The sequence below is a fragment of the Hippocampus bargibanti genome, linkage group LG14 (genome assembly GCF_051943395.1).
Source record: "Hippocampus bargibanti isolate YZ-2025 linkage group LG14, ASM5194339v1, whole genome shotgun sequence".
Classification (NCBI taxonomy): domain Eukaryota; kingdom Metazoa; phylum Chordata; class Actinopteri; order Syngnathiformes; family Syngnathidae; genus Hippocampus; species Hippocampus bargibanti.
This window is the reverse complement of record NC_142747.1, coordinates 20,067,045-20,084,966: the sequence shown is the minus strand read 5'-3', so window position 1 is coordinate 20,084,966 and position 17,922 is coordinate 20,067,045. Positions and strand designations below refer to the sequence as shown.

General features: G+C 42.5%; 1 protein-coding gene across 4 annotated transcripts; it reads right to left on the bottom strand.

Moving 5' to 3' along the window:
- Positions 1-3,399: 3,399 nt before the first annotated feature.
- ppp1r13l (protein phosphatase 1, regulatory subunit 13 like) lies at positions 3,400-17,494 on the bottom strand. Of its 4 annotated transcripts, XM_089013467.1 has the most exons (14): positions 17,332-17,494; positions 14,376-14,525; positions 11,892-11,954; positions 11,656-11,777; positions 10,965-11,493; positions 8,154-8,246; positions 7,975-8,063; positions 7,033-7,378; positions 6,445-6,878; positions 6,074-6,208; positions 5,423-5,556; positions 4,623-4,789; positions 4,018-4,211; positions 3,400-3,848 (listed from the first exon to the last, which is right to left on the bottom strand). In XM_089013467.1, exons 2-14 carry the CDS (start codon positions 14,404-14,406, stop codon positions 3,813-3,815), a joined length of 2,373 nt encoding a protein of 790 aa, XP_088869593.1. In that variant the 5' UTR covers positions 14,407-14,525; positions 17,332-17,494; the 3' UTR covers positions 3,400-3,812. The 4 variants fall into 4 exon arrangements, with proteins under 4 accessions (XP_088869593.1, XP_088869594.1, XP_088869592.1 ...); XM_089013468.1 differs by lacking the exon at positions 14,376-14,525 and having other exon boundaries at positions 17,332-17,493; XM_089013466.1 differs by lacking the exon at positions 17,332-17,494 and having other exon boundaries at positions 14,360-14,380.
- Between the last annotated feature and the right edge of the window lie 428 nt (positions 17,495-17,922).

Sequence of the window (17,922 nt, the reverse complement as noted above, 5' to 3'; positions counted from 1 at the left end):
GCAGGAAAGGTGAAGAGTTGACCACAAGACTCTTACCTCATCGTCCATCTCTCATTCCCTACAAGCCAATTTGCCAATAATCAGCTAATAGGCGGATTGGGGTCAAAGGGCCGCGACCACCTTGCTGTCAGCCTTTCACTTCCCTCATGCTGGGAATGCAAGAGGATTGACGTGTAGACAATGACGACTCAATAATAATAATAATAATAATCATCCATTTCATTTCTAAGCGCCTTTCAAAACTCTCAAGGTCACTTTCCAGTCACAGTTTTTTCTGTGGGTGAGCAGCGGCAGCCACATGCGCCAACGTTCACTCAACCCGGAAGTAACTCAAATAGATCGAAAGCTAGCAGGCTAGCTAGCTCATAGACAGCGAATAGCCAGCTAGCCATTTAGGTATCTATCTAGACAGCTCATAGATAGCGAGCTAGATAGCTAGCGAGATAGATAGTGAATAGATATCAAATACGTCACAACAATAATAAATAATACATTTCATTTCTAAGCCCCTTTCAAAACTCTCGAGGTCACTTTACAGTCAGTTTTTCTGTGGATGAGCAGTGGCAGCCACACGCGCCAGCGTTCACTCAACCAGGAAGTAACTCAAATAGATGGAAAGCTAGCTACATAGCTAGCTGATAAATAGCTAATCATAATAATCTATTTCATTTCTAAGCGCCTTTCAAAACTCTCCAGATAACTTTACAGTCAGTTTTTCTGTGGGTGAGCAGTGGCAGCCACACACACGCCAGCGTTCACTCAACCAGAAAGTAATTCAAATAGATAGTAAGCTAACTTGCAGTGTGTGTGTGTGACAGTGGGTAAAACGGGAGGTGTTGACAGCCCGAGGTGGTTAAGAAGAACACAAGTCATTTCAGTCTCCTGCAAAACATGTTTTACCTTTTTCAATCTTGACGCTCCCATTAGATTGCTTTTGCAACCTGGCATTTGTTGTTTTCAAGTAGCCCCCGAGCAAGTAAGCGCATTTGGCAAATTGCTCTTCCTGAAGGACTTCAAATTGGATACATTCCATCAAACATCAGCAAAGCGAATGACTATACTACATTCCTGCTCTTTTGAAATAGGGACATTTCATGGTTCAATTGTCCCTATCTGGACGGCAGCACTACAGAATTTATTTTAAGAAGTCTGCTTCAGCCTCTCTACTTAAAGGACAACCATCACCATTTTTTTGTTTCCTAAGTGACATCAGAAACACGTTTTATAGCATCTAAAATACCCAAAACACGCAGGCTGATATTTTTAGTCAAATGCAAAACACCAATAAAAACCACTTAAAGTGTCCCAAAACTGCCACAAAATGAGCTCGAAACTGGAGAGATTCAGTAAGTCCCGCCCCCTTGTTCATGATGTCACGCCAGGATACTCCTTCACAAACTGCCTTGCTCCAGAATCTTCCGGGTAAAGTGAACGCTGGCGCTAATGGCTGCCGTTGCTCACCTGCACAAAAAAAAAAATCCTGTGACTGTGAAGTGTCCTTGAGACTTTTGAAAGGCACTTAGAAATTAAATGTATTAATTCTTATTATTATAAGATTCCTAGAAGATGGTTGTGTCTTGTGGGTGTTCTCAGGCTCTTTGACTCGCTAACAGTTGGAGCAACACTTTCTCTTAATCTGCCTCCGTTAACCAACGCAAAACTCCACAGGGAGGATATTAATCACTGTTCCGTGATATTTTTCAAATACAAAATACGATGCGGCGCCTCCTAAAACAGCGGGTCTTAATAATTTCGGTGTTGACGTCACGGTCCTTGTCATCCACTGTGCATCCGGCGACGTTCTAAATAATAGACGCCTGCTTGTTCTCTCTCCATTCCTGCGCAGTTAATCCCAGGTCACCCTGTCTGTTCTCGTCACTTCAATAAATCGTGACGGCCTTCGGGATGACAAATCTATCAGCGCCATCTTGTTTCATTTTAGCCGCTGTGTCCAAATTTACACGCTGGGTACTTATCAGAGATGTTCGATCGGACACTGTGGACAAAGGCTCGAACACAGAAAGATTGTTTTTTACTGCTGGCAGGAGACGAAGCCATTCATGACAGACACCTGAATTCTTCAGCCCTCTGCCAAGCTGTTTATTGAGAGTATATGCAAATTTAAGTGATACATTAGTAAAACATAGTTTTCTTGATTAGAATACCACGCCTCTTGAGTTCTAAGCGCGAACAGCTCTAAGCAATAAAACATTGTCTCTTCCATGAACTGATAAATTTGTAACCTGGCTAATAAGCTCTTCTTGTGACAGTTTCAAGTCATAAATTACTCCGTTGATAAAGGAGTTTCCCAAGTCTTAAATTCTGTCTGAGGCCAGATGAAGATGACAGTTTAACTTGCTGTGTCTGATCACCTCAGATTGACCCCAGGTTTTCTGTGCTTCCATTGTGGGCCTTGTATTCAGCGGCCAACTAACCTTGAAACTTTTAAATATGATACTTTCTATTCTGTCGATTCTCTATCAGGATATTTTGAAGTCGTTGAATAACTCAACATGTGAATTGTCTTTTCTTGAATTTAGAAACCGCGTGTGGTTAAGTTGCACCGGCTTGAAAAGAGGGCCTTCAAAACACGACGTATCCTTGTGATTTTTTTTTGGGACACAGCCACAGTCTTCCCTCATCTTTCATGTGGCTTTTGAACTCTGAACCTATGTTTGAAAACCCTGCCTTAGACTATCTTCTTTCATCAGAAAAAAATTAGTTAATTCCTAATATATCTAGCTGGCTATCTATTGTCCAGCTAGCTAGCTTTCTTTCTATTTGAGTACTTCCGGGTTGAGTGAACGCTGGCACGCGTGGCTGCCGCTGCTCACCCGCAGAAAATGTTATCCTGTGACATTGAGAGTTTAGAAATGCGCTTAAAAATGAAATGTATTATGATGATGATTATTATTATTATTTGCTAGCTATTTGCTATCTGGCTAGCTGGCTATCCATCTAGCTTGCTATCTATTCACTATCTAGCCGGCTTGCTATCTAGCTAGGTATCTGTTGGCTATCGATTGGCGAGCTAGCTAGCTTTCTTTCTGTTTGAGTTACTTCCAAGTCGAGTGAACGTTGGCGCGTGTGGCTGCCGCTGCTCACCCGCAGAAAATGTTATCCTGTGACTGTAAAGTGACCTTGAGAGTTTTGAAAGGTGCTCATAAAAAAATAAGAATCAGAAAAATAGATATTAAATGCCAAAAGAAAGAAAAAATAGGTTTCATTGATCACATTACCGAGCACAGTCCAAACACAACATGAGGGTCATTGACGCCGCCTTGTGGTCAACGCTGGACATTGCCTTCTTGTTAAATAGCATTACATCAAGTGTAAACAGTCAATATTCTTATTATACAAGTAACCATCTTCAACCATATCAAACAATAGACAAACAAATACATTCCAGACCCATAGAAGACGTTTTTTAATAGCTCCTTTGCGGATGGATAAGCAGGCAGCACTTTTTCACGTCTCTCTTGGACATTTAATAAAATATGGAATGTTGTTGACATGAGTATTGAAATTCACAGAGTAGATGGATAAAAAAAAAACATGCTGTTGGTTGAGGAAAAAAAAAAGTACAAAAGAACACAGGGTCCACTTCCTGTTTTGGCCTACCTGGAAGCTATCCGACATTCCTAAATTGTGAGCTTATGTGAGGATACAATGTGGTATTCAAAGCAACTGGCAGCAACGAGGAAAGAAAAAAAAAAAGAATACTGAGACTCGTTCTTCAATTGTCCTTGACTCATTAAACACTCACACTACATGATGTGCACTGCTTGACCCAAGTGCATTTTTTTCCCCATCTAGGAAAGAGATTTAGGTCGAACCTTAGGGAAAAGCTGGGGAGGGGAGGGAGAAACAGACACAACAACAACAAAAAATAATAAGTAGCTATTTTGAGGAGCCATCAAAAGCAACAAAAAACAATTCATGCTGGAACTCAATCATGTTTTGTGACACAAATAGAATCCAGCAGCGTTTCATCTCAACAACAAGACAAAATCTTACCCCAAAGTAGTTATTGGGCACAAAACCCTCACGACCGCAGAGGGAGGCCCACCACCAGTCGGAGCCGTCGGGCTTCTGCAGGATCGTAACCATGTCCCCTTCTCTGAAACTCAGCTCATCAGCAGATTGAGCCGGGTAACTCCAAAGGGCATATAGCACGCCGCTGTTTTCCAATCCCATCGCCTCCTCCACGCCTGGAGAGCGAGTTTGGAGACACAAACGTAACAGTCAGAAAGCCACAAGTACACAAAATGGAGTCGGATGTCATCACATCCACAACAAAATGGAAGCAGAAATTACAAACGGGAAAGTTCTAACCAACATAATCATAATAATAATAATAATAATAATCCATTTCATTTATAAGCGCCTTTCAAAACTCTCAAGGTCACTTTACAGTCACAGGACAAGCTTTTCTGTGGGTGAGCAGCGGCAGCCACACGCGCCAGCGTTCACTCAAAAAGATCGAAAGCTAGCTAGCTAGCTAATAGATAGCTAGCCAGCCAGCTAAACCACTCATAGATAACTAATAGATACTGACATATAGCAAAGAGATAGCTAGGTAGGTAGCTTGATAGCTAGTTCGACTGTCATAATTTACTTACCTCTCAGGAAGCTTTCACACTCCTCAAAGGCGACAGCATACGGGTCACATTTCTGTGCTGCCGTGGCGCCGTCGCTCTCTGTCATAGCCATGACGGCCGCGCCGTTCCTCACCAGGAACTCACACAGTGGCCGGTCGTTGCACGACGCCGCGCAGTGTAGCGGAGTCCTGACAGAGACAAAATGTTACTAGTTGACATGGGTCGCGTGAGTTCAATGATTTTTACTGGTTGGCATTGATTGGATGCTTGAGTCGCATGACTCGAGTGCTCTCAGACTTGTTGTATAGCTAACGAGCAGATGTACAGATACTAGATGGCTAAGCGCAAATGTCCATCGTGAGAACGATCATGCCTTGACAAGTTTTTTGCCAGAGGAATTTTGTCGATGAAAATGTTTCTTCAGCCGTCATCTGTACTTCTTTGAAGGTGTCGGACGTTTCGCTTCTCATCCAAGAGGCTTCGTCAGCTAACAAAAATGTGCTGGTAGCTATGGCCCTGTATATATATATATCCCTACTGTCCAGAGGTAGCTGTGACAGACCTCTGCTATGATAGGTTCCTGCTCTAAGGTTGGGGGAGCAGAGGACTATTCCTTGAGGCCTACGACTGGCCTGATTGCCCCATTTGCTCTTGTACCATCTCATCAGCATAACTAAGATCTTAGGTCGTTACGTGGCAACGACCTACGAAGTGTGTTGTAAAGACAGGAATTTTGGTCTTTGCTTGACATGCAGGGATGGAAAAATGTGAGACTTCGATACGATTTCTCCATATGTGACTTCAAATATGTCGCTATTTACCATCCGTGACTGTCTGGTGCACTGACGTTGGCACCGATGCGAACCAGGAAGTCCACCACTTTGTAATGACCTCCGCAGATGGCATTGTGGAGCGCCGTAATCCCTTCGTCGTTCGGCTGACTTGGGTCCGGCATCTGCGGTAATGTCAAAAGTTCCTGGTGAGTAATAATAACAATGTTTTTTTCTGCATTGAGGAAATGTTAGTGGAATGTGTCATGGTACTTTTGTCTTGAAAATCGCGGTAAGTGAAGTAGTGATATGTGTTCGGAACGATGATTCATTCAGACATTTGGTAAACTTTGAGTGTTATTCCAATGTATTGTTGATCTTATTCAGAGTGCACCAAAAACAGAGTGCCGTTTTGCTGGGTAGCTGGTCTACCAGTGCCTCAGGCAATCCAGATGGAAACAGTTCAAGCACGAGCTGCTGATTGGTTTAGAACATAGGCTGCATTCCGTCTATGTAAGCTCTCGGTCGTCCAGGAGTGGTCCATCGATGAGAAGGTTTCTTCAGAAGTCTGTGAGGCTGAAGAAACCTTCTCATCGATAGGCTGCATTCATAAATTCACAGGAGGGGAGCTTGTTCCGCCTCTCCAAAGAACTCTCAGTCTATGTGCAGTAGTCAGAGTGAATGTAGTCGTAGCATTAGCACCTCCTGGACTGCTCGTTGCACCGTCTCCAGCTCGCCCACAAGCGCTCCGTCCAGCGCCAGCACCAACGGGCTCAGGCGGGCTCGTCTCCCGGAACTTTTGTGCTCTCGTCTGGCCCTCAGGATTGAATGGTAGTTCTGAAGGGACGGACGGATATTGTTTGAGCTGTTATTCAAATAGAGGAGGCACAAGGGTCAAAACTCATCATGATCAGGTCTCAGTCAGGTTTCCTGTTGATGAGTCCCACAAAAATGTTCCTTCATTTGTGCCCAAAACTGGATATAAAAATTATAATCACATAACAGCATGTCATTGCTTCTTCAATCATAACAATGAACACTCGCTAAGGTACAAAGGGTTTCTGGTTTCTTACTCTGTAGTCTTGGGGGGTGGAGGTCTGAGGAGGCTGTGGCGGAGGAAGCGCAGCACTGTTGTCCTCTCCCTCCGACGAACTGCTGCTCTCGCTGCCCCGGTCGCCGCCTCCCTCACCCTTGTGCCGACGTTCTTTGCGCTTGAAGAGCTTGTTGATGAGCTTCTTGTACTGGTTGGGCTCGTACTGAGACGCCTGCTTTAAGGGTCGCGACTGGTCCACCGAACCGCGCCTCTTCAGAGGTCGAGGGATCTCTGAGCGGATGCGCAACACCTCCTCTATATCGGGGATCTCCTGGTTCTGGGCCTCGGGGGCCACCACGGGCTGTAGCCGGGTAGGACTAAGGGGACGCGGAGGACCACCCTCGTGGGTCATTGGCATGGGGTGAACCAAGTCCAGTCGGGACAGCTCAGCATCAATGTCACCCGGGTTCAATGCTGCCAAGAAGGAAAGAAACGGTTTGGTCATTGTGCAAAGGAAGACTTTTGGTTTTGGTCCAGGAACCCTTGGCAGGAGGGACATGTTTAAAGACCATTTAGAATTTTAAAATCAAATCTTGAAGAGCATTTGGGATTTTTTTTTTTTTTTTACCATCGCTGTACACGGCCGGTTGTCTCAGTTCAGGTGGCTGCTGCATAGCAGCCTGGTTGAAAAAGAAATTCCTGGATACGCCAGCCTGGTAAGGAACCTCCCACTGGTCTCCAGGAGGCCCTCCTTGAGTGACTCTGCTGGACGTGGCACCCCATTGGGGGTTCTGGAGACGCATGATGACGGAGAGTGGGATAGGTCTGCGTTGTCGAGATTGGGTGGCAACAGGTGGGATGGAAATCCGGGAGATGATGGGCTGCGGCTGGTACTGATGGACCGCGGACGCCATATCACGGGTGTTCCGAGGTAGGGAACCGATGGGGAATTGTACAGGTGGAGAGAGATGATTCTGAAAAGAAAAATGGTTGTTCATTCATGGTTACGGTGTCTATTGTTTGGTCTCCTAAACCTGCCGAATGGCCATCACAGAAATTTTCCTGCGGTGTTCCCCAAGGATCAATCTTAGGGCCCATCTTTTATGTACTTTCCAGACTGGTGACCTCTTTAAGATATCGTCACCATGTTTGAAGGTATCAGATCCCACATGTATCGAGATGATCTTTTGGTTTATATTCAGTCAGTACTCTGTCAAGCGACTCCAGTTGGTCCAAAATGCTACTACCCACTTCAAAATTGGTGCTTGTAGCACATCACTCCAAATTCTGGCTTCTCTTCACTGGCTCCCTGTTCACTTTAGAGTTCTTTAGAATTCTTGTGCCCTCCCAGACCTCTGGTCAGCAGACCAGATGCTACTGGAGGTAGCAAGGGCTAAGAGGAGGCTCAGGGGGGACCAAGCCTTCCATTCCCTGCCATTCCCTCTCTTTGAAATGACCTCCCACTAAATGGTCTGTCAGTTTTTAACACTCAGCTTTGATTTTCAAGTGAATATGAGACACAGTATTGCTTTTGTGTCTTGCTACCATCCGATTCATATTTCATACACACCTTTTTGGGGCTGGGGGCCGGAGGAGGGCCATCCAGATTGGACTCTCTCCAGTTACTGTTAGGGAGTGTTGGTCTGATCCACTCGCTCTCTGGAACAAGACAAAAGGCTCGTTTGATGACATCTTTTGCCCATTTTTGTTCCACAAAATAGTGTAACAACATAATAATGGAGTACTAACTGTCATAGGTGTGGTGAGGCTTGCTTTCGAAGGACATGTCTAGATCCGTCTCATTCCACTTGCCAGGAGTCTTTTGCTTTTGCACAACCTCATCTGGGAGAAACCACAGAACAGGAAAAAATGAGATTAGTGAAAGAGCAGTAGATCAAGGTCCCAGGCACCTACAACGCCCAAATGTTCCGAAGCGTGTTGGACGGGGGTGAAGTTCTTACCTCATAGGATTTAGTCATTTGAATTTCATGTTTTATGGTTTGTTGCCATTTTCTCTCTCCGTGCAGTGACCAAAATCTGTGGTATACTCTACAGTACGAGCCTGTCATTCCAATTTGGTAGCAATCTGAAAATTTCCAGGGAAAAGTCCTTATGTGAAGCATACCCAGAAATGGCCGAAATGACCCTAAATTGGCCACTTTGTGACTGACTTTCTGAGTCTGGGAAATTGTTTTTAAATGGCGCACAGCAGGAAGGTGCTAAAATGGCAGACATGGTGTGTCTTTTGAGACTCGGTTTGTTGTTCAGGGTCTATTCATGATACACGACTATCAAGTCGGATGTGTCTATGGCAAGATGAGTGCTACTTCACTGAAATGATCTTGATATACTTTCTCTTTTCAACCATAGGTTCTTCAGAATTAGTGTATTCAAGATAAAAATGACATCTAAGTTTGAGAATTGTATGTGAAAGTGGCTAAGACCGGTTTTGACAAGTTTGATTTTTTAAAAAGTTAAAAAATACACCATTCATTGGGGTTGTGCCTTATATAGTGCGCTTTATACACCGGAAAATACAGTACAAGAAGCTTATGTCAGCTTGGAATTGGGTGACTTTTATTGCTGCTTTTGCAAACCTGTTCTACAACCGTTTGTTTATTTGTGTTTGTGTGTGTGTGCATTGTGTGTGTGTTTGTATGACTATTCTTGTGAGGACCACTCACATTTTATACCATACGTAGTGAGGACATTTTTGACAAGTGAGGACCTTTTGGCCGGTCCGTACAAGTTTTTGATTGTAACGGCTTCTAGGGGGTCTATATATCTGTTAAAGTTTCAGAGAGGTCCTCACAAATTCACCCAAAATGATTTTTTTGGGTGTGTATTTTCATTTCACTTGGATACACACTTTTACTCACTGTGTGTGTGTGTGTGTGTGTGTGTGTGCGTGGTTAATGAGATGAAAACGTTCATACCACAAAAGGTAAAACGATATTTTAACCAAATTCACAACATGGGTGAGGACTTTGAATGTACCCATTCAGAAATCTCACTCCTGCTGTTATTTCAGTTTCAAGTCAATATTTTTCTTTGTTATACGCACCTCACAAAACCATTGAAACAGGAATGTGTGTGTGTGTGTGCGTGTCTTTCCACATAGAAGGTGACAATCGTCAGTTCCGCACAAACTCGACATACCCATCTAGCAACAACTCCACCCTCTTAAGCAATGCGAAACCTTCTTGCCATGTCGTAACATCAGAAAATAGTCGCTACGTTGACTTTAGCACAGCTTAGTGTCGATTCAGGAGCAAGAAAGAATTGAAATATGATCGTCTTTCCTTATATAGATGCCGATGTTTGTTTTAGTGACTCAGATTCAGAGGCAGGAAGGGCCTTTGTATCTTTTTTTTCCCCTGGCAGTGAAAATAAACTATGCTTTGAACTTGTATATATCATCTGGATACATTCCAGATCCACCTGCAATGGGTTTATTAGCGCTTTCGTTCTCTCTTGCACAAACACACACTCTGAAAGCACTCAAATGTGAAGATAACAGGCCGATTGAACTAGTGGTTTGGCACATCTGCCTCCAGTTCTGAGTTTCTCAAGATCCCGGTCCAGATCCACATCACATGACTCAAATTTTTGTGGCCCCCTTTAACGTAAATAATGTCTCTTTTTCATGTTTCTGGCTAAATTGATTTGCTCATCTTATTTTGGCAGAAAGTCTGCACAAACATTCCAGACTTTGTTCACTTTTCAATTCAAAAACCCCTTTTGAATATAAATTGATATAACTCAACCCGGAAGTAACTCAAATAGATAGAAAGCTAGCTAGCTTGCCAGTAGATAGCTAATAGCTAGATAGATAGATAGCCAGTCAGCTAGATAGCTATATAGCCAATAGATAGCTAGCTAGATAGCCGGCCAGGGAGCTAGATATCAAATAGCTAGCTAGTGAGATAGCTAGCTAGATAGCTGGATTCATCTTATCATCAGTCACAGGATAACTTTTTTCTGTGGGTGAGCGGCGGCAGTCACACGCGCCACCGTTCACTCAACCCGGAAGTAACTCAAATAGATAGCCAGTAGATAGCTAATAGCGAGCTTGCCAGCCAGGCAGCTAGATAGCCATATAGCCAATAGATAGCTAGCTAGATAGCCGGCCAGGGAGCTAGATAGCAAATAGCTAGCTAGCGAGATAGCGAGCTAGATAGCTGGATTCATCTTATCATCTGATTTAAAATTCCATTTTTTTCCCAAAATATATGTAACTTGCATGCCGGTTTTGCTGGCTGATGATGATTTTTACAGCCGGACCAGGCCTCTGAGGACAACCTTAACATACTGTAGCATGGCCCACAATAAAAACGAGTTTGACACCCCACAGTAGATCGATGAAAAGGCTTCTTAGACCGTCATCTGTACTTTGGAACTAAAATTAAAAGCCAGCACAACTTTAGTTCGCTGACGAATCTCTTCGGATGAGGAGCCAAACGTCCGACACCTTCAAAGAAGTACAAATGACAGCTGAAGAAACCTTTTTAATCGATGGACCACTCCTGTACGACCACAGTCGAATGAACAGACACTCACCCGGTTTCCTAAAAGCAAGATTCCGGGGAAGTGTTTCAACCACGGGATGATGAAAAGCCAACGGCGAGGGGCCCCGTTCGGGCCGAGGCGACCTACGACCTTCAAAGGGGCTGAGCCGGTTGGGCGAGTGTATGGGTGAGGGCGAGAGTGGAGGCAAGTGTGAGGCAGCGGCACGTCTGGGGGACGGACTCCTCTCCGCGTAGCCCACCAAAGCACTCGGACTCCGGCTGTAGCTTCTTTTTGGGCTTTGAGGCGAAGGTTTCGGGCTCGGCTGGCGGTACGGGTAGCTTTCAGAAGCACCGCGGTGCAGAGGCGAAGTGGCCTGGCTGATCTTGGGTGAAGAAAGATGGTTGACGGAGGCGGCTGGGGAAGTCGGGGCGCTTTTGGTCACGGTGATCGTGGAGTCCGTTGGGTGGAGAGTTGACGCGCTAGCTGGGTATGCCGTTGCTGGAGAGCTGATGTTGTTCCAGCTACTTGACCCGCTCAGTGTGTTGAATGGGCTGGACGGTGGAGAGACGTGCTTTGGAACCTGCACACACCAGATATACTGTAGTAGTAGTAGTAGTAGTGCGTAACCCCAGCCTCCACTGTATAATGCAGTGTACCTTATATGTGAAAAAGTTTGAGATATTTAAAAACAGTATTATATTTCGAAAGCTTTTTTTGCATTGAGTGAAGTTGCGCCTCATGCCTGAAATCCACGCTGTGTCTCGATGGGTGGAGACGAGGCCTCCTTCAGCATGAAATTGAACTGTTTGTCAAGCTCGTCCGCGCTAGCCAACGATGCGTTCAGGTCATCGTTCATCGTCTGGACTGCAGAACGTCAAAACCGCAAAGTAGGCAATTAGCACAGGGCTAGTCGGATGATTGACAGGGTGATGAAATGAAGACGGGGTGAGGTGGGGGGTTGAGGGGTGCGATACTCACACAGTAGGTGACTACCGTAGCTGCCCTGAGACGTCATGACTGGGAGGCAGTGACGTTCAGCTCCTGGGAGACAACGCAAAACGTTATCAGAATTAGAATCATCTTTATATGCTAAGTATGTGGAACATGGTTAGGGTTCCTGTTACGTCATAAATTATGACATTCGAGCTAGCGATCAAGCTACCTATCTAGCTATCTATTTGCTATCTGTCAGTTATCTATTAGCTAGCTATTAGCTATCTATTAGTGGTCTAGCTTGCTGGCTAGCTATCTAGCTTGCTATCTACTGTGTTAGCTATCTATTAGCTAACTAGCTAGCTTTCTATGTATTTGAGTTACTTGCCGGGTTGAGTAAACGCTGGCGAGTGTGGCTGCCGCTGCTCACTTATAGACAAACGTATCCTGTGACAGTAAAGTGACCTTGAGAGTTTTGAAAGGCGCAGATAAATGAAATGTATTATTATTATTATTATTATTATTATGATGATGATCATTATTATTATTGTCATTATTATTATTATTGTTGTTGTCATTATTATTATTATTATTATTATTGTCGTTGTCATTGTTATTGTTATTATTATTATTATGATATTTGCTATATTTATTATTATTATTAATATAATTATTATTGTTGTCATTGTCATTGTCATTATTATTATATTTGTTATATTTATTATTATTATTATTATTATTATTGTCATTGTCATTATTATTCTTATTCTTATTATTATTCGCAGTCAAAAATTGACTTAGTTTCCAAACACAAAGTCCGTCCACACAAAACATTGACACTTAAAAGACTTTGTAAATTGTAGATCACATTCCACAGCGGACATTTTTCACATACACGCGTTATCTTTGTCAAGGGCAGTATGCAACATGCACCAAACCAGATTACGCATAGGTCATGAGGTCATGTCCTGGTCCGGCCACTTCATTTCCTGGACTGACCCCCTTCCGAACCCCCTCCCATCCTGCTCCACTTCATGTTTATCGGAACACTCATGGAACTTGTATTTCCATAGAACGGCTGTTTGTTTGTTCACTCTGTTCAAAGTTCATTTTGATTGACCCGATCGAGGAAGTCACTCAAATGTGGATTGACAGAAAAGCTGGCTATCTATTAGCTAGCTATCCAGCTGGCTGGCTATCTATTGGATGTTTATTGGCTAGCTAGTTGGCTGGCTATCTATTAGCTAGCTGGCTGGTTATCTGTTAGCTATCTATCCAGGTAGCAAGCTATCTATTAGCTGGCTGGCTGGCTTTCTATTAGCTATCTAGTAGCTAGCTAGTTAATTAGCTGGCTATCTGTTAGCTAGCTGGCTAGCGGGCTGGCTATGTTAGCTAACTAGTAGCTATCTAGTTTTTTTTATCTATTTGAGTTACTTGCGGGTTGAGTGAACGCTGGCGCGTGTGGCTGCCGCTGCTCACCCACAGAAAAACTGATCCAGTGACTGTAAAGTGACCTTGAGAGTTTTGAAAGGCGCTTAGAAAATATATTATTATTATTATTATTAAAAGATCAAACTCCAGAGAGCACAGATTTTGAGAAATATTACAGGGATTTTTCCCCTGCCATGCTGTACTTGTAATTTAATCATTCACTGCCAGATATGTGCAAAAAATGTGTCCGCTTGAGTGCCAGGGTTTTTGTCATTGTCACTTAAATTCCAGGACCCACTGAATACAGACGCTCCCCAACTTATGAACGTTCCGAACGGTTGTTCGTAAGGTGAATTTGTTCGTAAGTTACTTCAGTGCTATATTTTTGTATGGAATGTATGTTTAACGCTAATATAAGTATGTTTAAGGTTTATATAAGTATGTTGAAAGCGTGTATAAGTAACCTGTATTGGTTTGTACTGAAAAATAAACATTTAATAAAATATATGCTCTATAAAGATACAGTAAAGTCTTGTTATATCGATATCGGATATATCGATAGTCCCGGTTATATCGATACTATTTCTATGCACGCACTGAGAAAATTACATGCAAACAGGGTCGGATATATCGATCGTCCCGGTTATATCGATATTTTTTCGGACTCCCTTGAATATCGATATAACGAGACTTTACTGTATGTACATGTACAACTGGAGAGAATACTACGTATGTTACTACAAAAATGTTCGGATGTACCGTTGTTCGTAACTCGAATGTTCATAAGTAGGGGAGCATCAGTATTGAGTTTTAGGACGACATAAAATTCCACACAGCGTTAGAAACTTTCATCAGAAAATAATGAGTTAATTCCTAAATGATATGGAGTTATATGATCTTGAAATGAGGGCGACTGTCCAAAATTCTATCAACTGCACAACAAACTCATTCTAGGTGACTCCCATGAGATCATAGATTCCCACACGCTGAGATAAGGATAATGTCACTTACTAAGAATGACCTAGTCAGTCTTTTTTCTATTTGCGGACTTGAACAAGAGTTACGCCCTCGTAGTTGCTCACCACAACGCTGCCCTACCGAGACACAAAGCTGCTCCTTGACGTTCCATAAAGCAAACGGGCAAGCACACATTCGATTCAGCAGAGGCAAAGAAAACAGGCCTGGCAACATAAAATGTGTCTTTCACAGTGGCGGGCTGTCAAGGCCTGCAAAGCCTTCTCTGCTGGCCTAAAAAAAAAAATCACAGACTGATGTTAATTATATTTTGTCTGTGAATTCTTATTAAGTACAGTGAGTGATACCTCGGCTTACGAACGCTTTAGCTAACGAACGTTTCGCCTGACGAACATTAAATTCAACAGGAAATAATCTTAGCATATGAACTACAGTAAAGTCTCGTTATATCGATATCGGATATATCGATAGTCCCGGTTATATCGATACTATTTCTATGCACGCACGGAGAAAATTACATGCAAACAGGGTCGGATATATCGATAGTCCCGGTTATATCGATATTTTTTCGGACTCCCTTGAATATCGATATAACACACGGAGCGCCACAATGGCTGGCGGACTAGTTTTCGGCGGAAGAACACCAAACCATATGGTCGAAGAGCGCCAGGAAGGTGGCTGGCGGACTAGTTTTCCACACCCTCTTTGAGTGCAGACTTGGTTTGTTATCGAGTGGAGTACACCACTGGTCTTTCACATTCACGTGTGCTTAAATGTTTTACATTTCAAAATAAAATAATGAAATCAACCATTCAACATAACATTTTTGTGTTTTGTTTTTGTTTTTTTTGCTACATGTTCCACCGACGGGAGTCAAGAATTTGTCAGCGGTGCACCACATAGTCGAGATTTTCTCCACAAGGAACAAAGCAGGTGCCATGACACAAAGATTTGCAGGTCGTTTCCACATAATTTATGTTCCCCTTTCAAGCAATTTTGTCTTTTCTTTTCAGTTGGGTGCCAAAAAGTGGTGGTTTGGGGCAACGGGATGTTTGTATGCCGTTCCCAACCGTGATTAAATACTTTGGGGAGAGTAGCAGAGAACATGTGTTGCCTATTTGCAAATGCAAGTTGTTCTATTCCCAAAGTGAAGTTTTTAAAACCACATTATTAAAAAAAACAAAATAAGCCGTTTTAAAAAGTCGAAGCTTAACTTAATCCTTATCACAATAAAATCTCACTTTCTGAGGTTATACAATTCAGAATTTTTTTTGAGTCTCTTCACAACAAGCAGCGACTTGACAAATTCTCTTCACTCATTCACTGCCAGACGATGTGCAAAAATGTGTTCAGTCCAGTGCCAGGGTTTTTGTCATTGAATTCCAGGAGCCACAGAATATTGACTTGTAGGACTACATAAACATACAATAAAGCGTTACAAACCTTTGACTCTCTTCTTAAAGGACAACCGACTCACTTTTTTGTTTCTTAACTAACATCAGAAAAACGTTTTATAGTATCTAAAATGCCCAAAACACGCAGTATGATATTTTTAGTCAAATGCAAAACACCAATAAGAATGACTTAAAGTGTCCAAAATCTGCAAAAAATTGAGCTGCGAATTGAGCATTTTCAGAAAGTCCCGCCCCCAGTTTGTGATGTCACGCCAAGACGTCTTGCATTGCTGCAGAATCAAAACAATGGCTTCAGATTCGGAGAATATGCTTTCTTGTTACACATCCAGTGATGAATATGATTCAAGTAGTTCTGAAGAGGAAAGCATACATGTTTGCAATCGATTAAAGAATTTATTCCGTGCCATTTTGAGGCAACATTGGGGGGAAATGTATCACCAAAAAAAGAGGCAGGAAATGGCATCCAACCTCCTGTGAGGAATTAATCAGCTCGTTTCCACAGGCTGATAAATTCCTTCCATGGAGCTTGGTCACCCTCTTATGGCTCTTTCTGGTGCAACACGAGGTTTTCAGACCAAACAAGCACAGCAAAATGCATTGATGTGATGGAAGGACTGCTACAATGTGTCCTTTTTTTTTCGGTCAGGGGCGTTCCTTCAGTGACGTCACGTACGGACTCGTCACCAACTCGAAAACAAGACTTGCTGAATATTCAGCGCGAGTCTTAAAACGTAAAATATAGCTATATGCGGTGGAATCTTATTAAAATACGCTCAGTAGAAGTCATTTGAAGCCATTTTACAAATTATGGACACAACTTGTCCGGAGACGTCGGTTGTCCTTTAAATCAGAAAAAAAATAGTTAATTCCTAAATTATAAGGGTCTGGAGTTATATAAGTTTGAAATAGTGGCGGCTGTACAAAATACAATGCAATACGTACATAATAATAACAGAATATTTATTATAATAATAATAATAATAATAATAATAATAATAATAATAATAATAATAATAATACATTTAATTTCTAAGCGTCTTTCAAAACTTTCAAAAACGTATTATTACAGTAAAGTCTCGTTATATCGATATCGGTTATATCGATAGTACTGCTTCTTACGATACTATTTCTATGAACGCAAGGAGAAAATTTACATGCCGCAGGATCGGATATATCGATAGTCCTGTTATATCGATATTTTTTCCGACTCCCGAGAATATCGATAGAACGAGACTTTACTGTATTATTATCTTCACATATGTTCACACGCACAAGAAATAACATTGTTATGAAGGCTTTCTTTAGTATCCTTATGATTTCTCCATGCAACATTTGCAATCGGAATGAACATCATTGATCTTTAATCCAAAAAGTCACATGACTAAACATAAAAAAAATAAAAAACAATACAAATCTGCCTATTTAAATTGCTTTCCCGCATCCATGAAAATATATCATGTCGTCACGACAAGGAACTGGTTGTGGTATTTTAATGGTTGCAGGCCAGACTTGTTACAGAATTAGTAACATCGGATATTCGTTTGTCTGAGAGAGAAAAAAAAACACACTAGCCCTTAAGATTTCCACGCAACAGACTAAAACGTCATTTTTGAGGAAATTGGGGCTAACTTTCCTTGCAGGAATCCACATGAGGAGTCACTTACCTTGGAATCAAATGGAAACCGGTTGTCCGACGACAGACAGAAAACTACGTCTTTACTCCTGATCAAGGAACACTTTTTTTTCCCTGAGCTTCACGAAGTCGGTTACACGGTCATAGAGTGGGAGTGCGTGTGAATGTGAGTGTGCGTGCGTGTGTGAGAGATAGAGTGCCTGTGTGTTTGCGCATGCGCATATGCACTTCCTCAAAACTTGAACATAAATCGCTCCGGGTTCTGCACTAGTGATGGGAATTCCGGCTCTTTTTCAGAGAGCCGGTTCTTTTGGTTCGGCTCACTAAAAAAATCTGGCTCTTATGGCTCACAAATGGCTCCTCATTTTGTTTGTTTTTTATTGCTTCAATTAACTACCAAAAATCATGTATAATTATGTGAAAAGTGCGAGTTACATGTGTAAAAAAAATACACAATATCAAATATTTTTATTTATATGTGCACAGAGACCCCCACCCCCCTTCCTGCTGTGTGTGTCTGTAATTCTCCCCTCCATCATCTATCAATGATCTTGACCAATCACGTGCGGCTTTAACCGAAGACTGGGGGCGGGGAATAGAGGACAAAAAAAGTCGGCTCCTA

What these genes read in the sequence shown, in the direction of transcription:
- ppp1r13l (XM_089013467.1), bottom strand. Translation starts at nt 14,406, where the DNA reads ATGGAACGTCAAGGAGCAGCTTTGTGTCTCG. An exon ending in ACCGGCCGTGTACAGCGATG is followed by an intron (nt 6,879 to 7,032) that starts GTAAAAAAAAAA and finishes CCTTCTTGGCAG; the next exon opens with CATTGAACCCGGGTGACATT. An exon ending in CCACCCCCCAAGACTACAGA is followed by an intron (nt 6,209 to 6,444) that starts GTAAGAAACCAG and finishes CCGTCCCTTCAG; the next exon opens with AACTACCATTCAATCCTGAG.